Source organism: Branchiostoma floridae, chromosome 13, assembly GCF_000003815.2.
Source record: "Branchiostoma floridae strain S238N-H82 chromosome 13, Bfl_VNyyK, whole genome shotgun sequence".
Lineage (NCBI taxonomy): Eukaryota > Metazoa > Chordata > Leptocardii > Amphioxiformes > Branchiostomatidae > Branchiostoma > Branchiostoma floridae.
The window spans coordinates 3,605,288-3,614,821 of NC_049991.1; the positions used below are offsets into that span (position 1 = coordinate 3,605,288).

Here is a 9,534-nt window from a genome sequence, read left to right on the forward strand (position 1 = left end):
TATCACGCCAGTGTCGCTCTGGATACGGCCTCTGTTTGCGTTGGTACGATTCTGCGACCAACACGTGCACCAGCGCTGGAGGAATGTCAACTAATTTCTGACCTATTCCTCGACATGTTGTGCTTTTACAGATATCACTGTTACGTGTATACATACATAATGAGCCTTAATGAGCTTTAACGTCATACGAGCTTTACTGGTCTCTATATCATTAGTTCACTTAGATACTTGGTTCACCACAGTGCGTTTCGATCTCCATGTACATGGACAGTGGTTTCGCCACATGGCACAAGTCGTTTTCTTACATCGCACGATTTGTTCTGTGCTAAAGGCACAACCCGCCGTACGTGCAAGTACGTGATGTCTACGTGCCAAAAACGGATTTTGGAGCACGCAGACACGCTGTAGAACTTTAAGTGCAGGCCATAACTATGTGTGCCGTTGTGTATGGATGCGCCCCCTGCACGCATGCACGTGCCAGGACGGGCGACGCGCCTGCCCTGTACAGCTTGAAAATCCCTGAACGTTTTCAGAAATACGTGGCGGACGTGGTCTTCCAAAAAACGTACGGACAAATTGCACGTTCGTCGGGTTGTGCCCTTAGCTTAACATACAATACGCATAACTAATAAACTATGTCATGGTTTCAAGTGGTAGTAGGAATAAGATTTCTAATGCTACTAGCTATTTAGAGAAATAACATTCAGATGTTGAGAAACGATTTTATGTCACATGGAGAAACGACGTGTGTTACGCTTCGAAACAACTTCTACCATGTAGCTAAACTGTATTGTATTGTATCTTATAATTATGTAATACTGAACTGCGTCTTTTATTAATCATCGAAACATTATTTACACCATATATTACTACATCGTTGAAAACTAGACACAGCGCCTACGAATATTAAACAATTTGAGCATATAGTTTTACTAAGAATCACCTTTTATAGTATTGTACTATACTGTATAGAGTTTTATTGTACTCTACGTAAGAGTGAACGTATATTAACTATAAACGATATTTACATCATCACTAGATCGTTGAAAACTTGTCTACAAATATTGAACAATTTCAGAAAATATTTTTCACTAAGAATCCCATTTTTTCTGTTATAGTTTTGTACTATACTATATAGAGTTGTATTGTACTCTACGTAATATTCGGTGTACATAATAAAATGCATGAATCAAACAATATTTACATCATTAAAAGATTATTGACAAATTGAGACAGTGTCTACAAATATCAAACACTTCGAGTTTTCACTAATGAAATTCACATATTTCCTTTTATATAACTTAAAGCTAAATCATTAGCATCTTTCTTCTCGCGAGGAGCAACGTCAATCTTCTTGGAGATTTTCATCTCCTTGGAAGAAAACTTCTTAAAGATGATGGCGAAAAGATCCGCGAAGATTTCCACGACTTCCATGGCCGAGAGAAGGGACATACCGACCCACAAACCCAGCTGGCCACCCAGGTCACCCAGCAAACTCTCCTCCTGTGGTATTAGAAAGACGTGGTTAATGTTATGTTTGTATCCATAAAACCCAGCGTGTCACCCAGGCCATCAAGCAAACTCTCTACTTGGGGAAGTGAAAAGACTGGGTCCGACCCATGGACCCAGTTGGTCACCGGCCAGGTCACCCATGTATAAAAACTCTCCTCTTGTGGAATTGAAAAGACAACTGTTCCTGTTCATTTGCGGGTCAGTGCAATCCACAAACCCAGCCGACAACCAAGGTCACCCAGTAAATTCTCCAAATGAAAAAGTAAAGAGAAAACCGGGTGTTCTTAACTGTTCTATGGAGAATATAGTCTGACCCACAAACCAAGGTACGTAGCCACTCAGGTTACCCAGAAACTCTCAACCTGATCTAAGAGATAGACGCCGTGACCTACCCGTGGGGATCAGCAATTGCAAGTGGTACCCCCCGGTATCCGTCAGTCCACCGGGAAAAAATTACACCCCTGACCAATGCCTTACCCAGTGTAGACTTTGTGTAATAACATCTTACCTCATACCCGGGAGATTCGCTTATCTGTTCATAGTTCAGGGCTTCGTAGTAGATGTTCAGTTTCAACAGATTTCTCCTGTAAGAGAAATGATAAATTGATGTTTGTTTTTCGCCCAGCTTTTCCCCTATTTTTTTGGTAACGCCTCAGGGGCGGAGGCATGTACTACTGTATTACGATCGATTTGAAAATATTTCAAAAATTAATTGCATGAATGCATTAATATTCCTTAGGATATTAGTTTATTCTACTTCTTTCGTCTATGCACAGCAAAATGAATATATGTAGCATTCTCAATTTAATTAGCTTTAAATAATGTAGCGTAATAACGTACACCTACCACTGTTTGACCTACGTATATGAATGAATGAATGAATTTTATTAACGTGTCATGCGTTAAACGCCCAGCCCACGTGGGCTTATAAGACACACACAATACAAATCATAATTGAACAAAGGATATTATAACATGAAAGAACGTATAATTTGGCTACTTTGCTATTTACGATGTATTTTTCCAATGAGAACTCACAAGTGCCCTTGCTGAATATGGTACCCATTGCCAAATATTTTAGTCGTACAGATAACTGGTATACGTAGATATACATTTTTACGATATACTTACTTGAAGCGATCGGTATTCCCCAGAATACCTGCACCGGGACGACGTCCTCTTTTTGTCTGAAGCTTCTTCAGTACGTGGGACTGAAAAGATAATCATGAATGTTAGATTCAAATCATAAACCATCTGCACAATAAATGAGAGCTTCATTTTGTACTGTCATTACATATACTAATAATATTAGTACTGACAGCACAAAATGAATCTAATAGTTATTAGTAAAAACGTTGGTGTAAACTTAAGCTATTATAAGTTCTAAGTCGAGTTCCTATCTAAAAATGGGATTCGAGATATGCAATGGTATTTGGCTAATTCCTTTCATGACCTAATTTGCATAAATAATGCAGAAACTTCAAGTTTTCTTTTCGTGGTAAATGGTAGGAACTTCATAAAGCTGATGCAATTAAGTAGCTTGGCCAAAGAAATATGCGTTGTGCTACTTAGCAACTAATTTGCACACTTATTGAAGCCGTTACTTATATCCTTCATATCCTGGGAGACAAATATCCTGCGTTTTCTCGAAAATGTTGCCTTTCCAGTTGTACCTCAAATCAAGATGATTCATACGTGGATTTATACTTACTAGATACGAATCGGCAGGCCACTCAGCCAGTCCTATCGCCTTTCCATACACTTTGTCCCTAGTATGGAAACAACATTACAGATTTGGCAAAGTGGTTTATATTCTATTCCTACAAACTGTTTTTTTTTACTATGCATAGGTATCCTACAGAGATTAATTTTCACATTTCATATGATACTTTCACCATTTGGAATTCATGAAAAAAATGAATGTCAATTTCCAGATGCTTTAACATAATTTGATAATTCAATCACTTACGAGCAGCTCGCTGGACAGGTACAAGGCAGCACACCTGTTGCGATTTCCCTCTTTACTCTGTTCGTACATTCCACTGGATTAAAAAAACATTGAATTTCATTCATGTTAGTGGACCTAATCATTTCTGAAAATTTGTGAATGGGTGATACTTCAAACAATTGTCCACTTTTCTACTAAGGAATCTATTTTCTGGAGTAATCAACTCCCATTGGTGTTTTAAAATCTTGTCTTCATGTGGCAGAAATGACTATAAACTCTACTCTCTGTCTCTCTTGTTGCTTTATTAAACTAATAAGCTGCATAACGTATAAATTCCTCAACATATAATCTGGTCATTCGGTCCGAAATCCGGTGTACTGAATTTTGTCAGGTCCGCATTTTAAGGATCGGTCCAATAAGAAAACGGTTTTGTACCGGTACATCGTACATAGTCATATATTGTATTGATTATATTTACACACTATACACATTTTTTTTATGTATTTTAAGACATGATTAAAATCATTATAGATGTATGATAACAAATCGTGTACATATGAAAGGAGTTATGACTGACCAGTGGTGGTAACACTGTCGCAAAAGGCTGTGTTGACCGGTGCCTTGAAACTAGGGTCAGCACATCCGCACACACTGACCATGTGCTGCTGGTGACAGGTGACAAGGCAGTTCTGCAAGCAAACATATTCAGAAACAAACCATGAAGTGTCAATTTTAGAATTAGTGTTGAAGTTGAACTAATGTTATGCTATGGTAACAATTGGGAAAATGATCCCCCACCCCCTCCCCTGGATAGTTTGCGAGCTTTCTTTTTACAATTTCGGGCATGGCCTGCGGCTACCAGGCTATTTTTTGGGCACGGCAGGGCTCCCTGTTTTTTTAAAACTTGCAATTAAAATCAACCCGGGACCAGGCGACAAATGGACGCCGTAACCTAACCTAACAGAGAGGTACCCCCATCCGTATTCCACAGTTCACCGGGACAAACTTTATACTTCAGAGACCGACCGGAGGTACATCTTCTACGGGCATGGGTTCAAATGCGACCATAGCATAACTGCCACTAGGAATGTTATTTCTGTGTTCTTTAATTGAAGATACTTACTGCCTGGGTGTAAGTCCCCCCGTACAGGAGCTCGTATCCCCCTCCGTTTGTACAGTCACCATAGCGTCCACCAAGGCGAGTGATGGAGGTCTGGAAAGTATTAAAGATACCGAAAATAATTTCATCAAGCTGGTAGATCATAGGACACAGAGTTTCCTTTTACACAACCAGTTTTCCTCACCTGCTTATGTTTCGATGTCTGTCAGACATCGAAACGTAAGCAGGTGAGGAAAACTGGTTGTGTAAAAGAAAACTCTTATGTCCCAGTATTAAGAATAGTTCACAACTGACTCGAGGAAAGGAGGACGGGGGGCGATACAGGCTTCCTGAAGTCACGTGACTTCCTACTGCGCAAGGTGAGGTATCACTATATCATGTGTGAAATTTATAAAGTCAAGTTAAAGTTAAAGTCCTACCCGCACCAGATGGTGCATTAGGCGGTGCCCATTTCCGTTTCAGTAGCCCTGGGCCACACCACTTTGTGCAATCACTACAGAAGGGGGCTAGTCCACTGGTAGTGGTGTGTATTCATCTAATATACTCTTTCCCGAATGCTGAGTGCTAAACAGAGAAAGCAGCATGTTCCATTTTTTTTTAATCTTTGGTATGACTTGGCCTACCAAATCCCAAGTGAGTGCACTGGCTTGCAAAATGTTCTATATAGTATTACGAGGGATCCAAAATTATCGGATAAAGGTCATCTATCCTCAATATCCAACTTAACTGTAGGTTTAAAGAATTAGAAAAAATACCAATCTGAGTCCAGCGGAAGTCAGAAAACCAGGGGAAGCGTCAAACCCTTCGAACTCCGGGAAGGGCCACCTATCGGGAGAGTGTACAACTACACGTGCGCCTGCCTTCTCCGTCAGAGACGGGATGTACTCCTCCTGCTGTATGTACAGGATCAGGGAAAGGCCTGAAACGACGTAAAATAAGTTTACGTAACTACAAAGAATCAAACGCACTGTACGCCTTCAATCAGTGTCAAGTTTAATGTTCTTAGTACTTATTCAAAAAAAGAGTTTCGTCCCGTCTTGAAACGGAGCGAAACTACATTCGAATTCACGGCAAACTCCCTTTCCCGGCAAAAGAGAACCTAGCCAACGTTGAAAATCGAGTATCATCGCCCCCCTCCAAATAAAAACCAGCCCACTTCGAAGACTACAACAGAGGCTAGATATAGTGTTCGTTTTGTCTTGAAATTCACAGCGTGTATTTGCAGCATATCATATATTTGCAATACGTTAAGTTAAGAGTGTACGTGTCCCTAATATACATACCGTTTAATGGCCCGGCGCTTGTGGACCTTTGCGGTGCAGTGTTACCGTTGGCCTTGTTGAATGTGAAGCAATTTCCGTACGTGCTGTCCGTAAACACTGAGAAATTCCTGAAATATATATAATCCATAAATACATTATTTCATGATCATGGTATATCATCATCAAAAATTATGTTCTAGACAGACTGGAAAAGAAAAAAAAACTAGAAAGAACTAAATCTAGAACGGTAACATTTGCCAGCAAATGCATGGTGTTTGCCTTCACATGGTCTTGCCTAACAAACTATTGCTCTATTTAATCTGACTAAAATGTAGTCATATATATGGTGACCAGCCCCTCCAGCTCTGTCCTGCCTCTTGCTACATCATGCAATCGAACACCACAAGGTGTCTGCTACGGATACTTTACGAGTAGCCACCTGTGACAACTATCTGATCCAGGTCATTGACCTTGTTCGTTTTGGGAAGAAGAAGCCGAGAAAAACAATATATTTCCCTTCAGTGAGATTAAATATAAATATCAAACATTTGTAGATTCCGATGAAACAAACTTCTTTAAAAAAATTGTCAAAATGGTGACAAAATGAAAATTCTGACTTTACAAGATGTGGCATTACAAGACAAGATAACAAATAAACGTCTTTCACAAACTTATGATTACTTTGGTGAGCAGGCCCTCCCATCGAACTGGCATTCTTGAATAAAGTCACGTGCTTGGTGACCAATGGCCTGCCGAGTTGTGCTGTTCATGTTGGCGATGAGTCCCATGAAGGTGTTGGCTGTTTTGAAGTCTTCATGGTGATCGTCATAGTCATAGTCGTAGTCCTCGTAGTCCTCGTAATCTCCCTGCAAAGGGGATACATTTACATATTATCTTCAGATGGACCAATGAAAATCGGGTGGTTGAAGTTTGTATCGGCCGCCATCCCTGCATTGGTTGTTTCGAATATCTTGTCTTTTTTAGATACCAGGCTTCTCTGAACGTTTTAAGCCTGCGTAATAATGCTTTTACCCGTAGAGATGTAGCCTGGTGCTTTAAAGCCTTGTAGATTTTGTTGGAAATGGGCTTGATGCACAGTTGAAAGAACATGTTAGTAATCAGCATTCGATGCATGGTTAGTTTATACCTTTTATACATCCACTTTCCTACAAGTTTATACATGCATTACTGGAATATACTGTAACTATGTGTGTCTATCCCCATCCCCCACTCCCCGTATCTGACCCCGGCCTTTTCGCCTGTTGGATATTCGGCGGGCCACTACTGACTGTACTGTGATTTCAAATAATCAAGCTACCCCAAACCACTGCACGTATACGTACATACACAAAACATAGGCTACACGCGAAGCGTACAAGCCACAAAATGTAATCTTATTGGCTTTGGTTTAAAGCAGTCGATGGTGTTACCGCGAAATTAAATCCACCGCGAAAAGTCATTTTCCCCGCTACCGCGAAATTAAATCCCCGCGAAATTAAATGCATTTACAGTATGCAAACAAGATTGGGAGTGCCGCAAGTAAGAAAAAAAGGTTGAAATTCTATCTTAGTGATGACGCGCATTGATAATGTATTGACGCAATACGAGTACTTATTCCCAAACACATGGCATGTTGCCTCCGGCCGCTAAGGAAAATTAGGTTTTGCCTGGACTAATCGGATGTAAAAAGACGACATTAGAGGTTTTCTCACGGTTATTAGAGCGTAAGGCAAGAATGCTGAGGGCCGTGCACGTGCTTAATAAGTCATGGAAACAACATCCTACCAAAGAACAGTTGTATCATTTTGTATGGCAAAGTCCCGCCATATCAACCATCATCAGGGAGCGTAGGACCAGATTTGCCGGCCATTGTTTTAGGAACAAAGCAGAGCTTGCTAGTGAACTCATACTGTGGAAGCCAGCACACGGGTATACACATGCAGGGCGACCTCGACTAACCTACATAGACCAACTTGCTCGTGATGTGGGGTTGCGGGTTGAGGACTTAGAGAACGCTATGGGGGGACAGAGACGTTTGGAAGGAGAGAGTGGACCTGGTCCGGGCAAGTACATCCTGCGACGATGATGATGATGGCAAGAAGTAAAAAAAAATAGTCTGTATTTACTATCAAATGCAAAACTCAGTACTATCTGCCCTTCAATGCTTAAAAAGAAACATATTTTGAAAACACTGGGTTGTTGGTGAAAATACTGGATCATTGAGTTAATCACAACGAAGCGTTTAAGGAACCTAATTATAACTTCCTTTGCAGACATCTTCTGCATGACTGTTTTTTGTGACATAGGACAATATTAATGACATCCTTTGGGAACCCCAAAACTGATGTGTGCAAATGCAGAAAAAGAAAAAGAGTAAAAAGGTTGTCTTTATTATGAGTGGCTAAGAAGGTTGAATTGACTAAAGAAAATTATTGCATACCGAACAATATTTATATCATTTGTCTTTGTTCTTTCACATCTTCTTTTTTAGGGCTGACTTTGGCATATCCGTTTTCCGATATTTTTTTTGCAATTGATAATTTCAGCTGCTTGGTACGATGTACAGTATGGTCGATTTTTTGTGTGTGTGGGGGGGTGAAAGTTGATGTGCGCCCGCGGATGTCATCCATAAAATCAAATCAAATCAACATGGCCTAAGTACTACTAGGTGTTTCAGTCGAAAGCTTACAGTTGTCTGCGTGACAGTCAACCGATGATGATGTTTAATTTGTTAAAGAAGAGACACAATACAGTAGTTAAGTAGGAAAAACTTGTCATACAGTCAATTCTTAAGTTGGATACCGGAAAAGATTTCATTAAGCTTATTCTAACTGAATGACTAAACCACAACCCATCATAGCTATATATTCAACATTATTCCAACTTAGAAGTATCATAAGTAACGACTCATACGTGCTACAAAATATAATCTTTAAGAATGCCCTTAAGCATATGTAAAGATTTGAACATAAAGATAGTTACGAGGGGCGTGCAATTAGTAATGGTCCTGACCCATTTCCCATAGCAGGAGATTAATGAAACTTGGCACAGTTATTAGTCTTTCTCTTCATAGGAATCACCCAGAGTTATGCATTTCTCCCATCGTTTGATGCAGCTCTGGACACCGATTTTGTAGGACACCCCAGGTTGGTCCTCCAACTGATGCCTCATCAATGGCACAAGAGGGACAACCAGGTCTGGGAGCTGTTTCCACAGACTTCCGGCCTTGTTTGAATTCAGGATGCCAGCGTTTTACAAGGTCATATGATGGGGCATCATCACCATAAGTTTCATTTATTTCATCAAAAGTCTTCTTTGGTGTGCGTCCTTTCAAATACAAAAACCGGATCACTGCGCGACACTCAACTGGTTCCATTTCACACCTGGTCCATTTCGCACCTGACTAAGTTCAAACACCAGTAAATCAGAAACCACAATTAGTTCAGAGCTGTCTTTTGCAACATAACCCATAGAGATATGAATTATTACACATACAAAATTTCATTTAGATCAGACAACTGGAAGTGGGTCAGGACCATTACTTATTGCACGCCCCTCGTATACAACAAAGAGTAATTACAGTGACTTTCGTATGGTCGACTGTAGGTATAAGCTACAAAACAGAGATTCGAAATAAATAACTGAAGAATATAGGATAACAAACTTGAATCTTGCTGAAATGAGGTGGGGCT

The 9,534-nt window shown here is 40.2% G+C and overlaps 1 protein-coding gene and 1 long non-coding RNA gene across 2 annotated transcripts in view; both read right to left on the reverse strand.

Annotated features, from left to right (window-relative positions):
- Window positions 1-807: 807 nt before the first annotated feature.
- LOC118429346 (FMRFamide-activated amiloride-sensitive sodium channel-like) overlaps window positions 808-9,534 on the reverse strand; it is a 9,705-nt gene continuing 978 nt past the window's right edge. The window contains exons 2-10 of the mRNA XM_035839827.1: window positions 6,524-6,708; window positions 5,864-5,970; window positions 5,336-5,499; window positions 4,584-4,673; window positions 4,034-4,149; window positions 3,482-3,554; window positions 2,644-2,723; window positions 2,021-2,096; window positions 808-1,503 (exon numbers count right to left, since the gene is read on the reverse strand). Of these exons, the coding sequence (XP_035695720.1) occupies window positions 1,279-1,503; window positions 2,021-2,096; window positions 2,644-2,723; window positions 3,482-3,554; window positions 4,034-4,149; window positions 4,584-4,673; window positions 5,336-5,499; window positions 5,864-5,970; window positions 6,524-6,708 (1,116 nt within the window). The 3' untranslated portion in view covers window positions 808-1,278. The remainder of the gene's footprint in view (window positions 1,504-2,020; window positions 2,097-2,643; window positions 2,724-3,481; window positions 3,555-4,033; window positions 4,150-4,583; window positions 4,674-5,335; window positions 5,500-5,863; window positions 5,971-6,523; window positions 6,709-9,534) is intronic.
- LOC118429538 lies at window positions 3,481-4,671 on the reverse strand. The gene is made up of 3 exons (XR_004832739.1): window positions 4,584-4,671; window positions 4,038-4,149; window positions 3,481-3,554 (listed from the first exon to the last, which is right to left on the reverse strand). It is a non-coding gene; the product is annotated as an uncharacterized LOC118429538 (long non-coding RNA).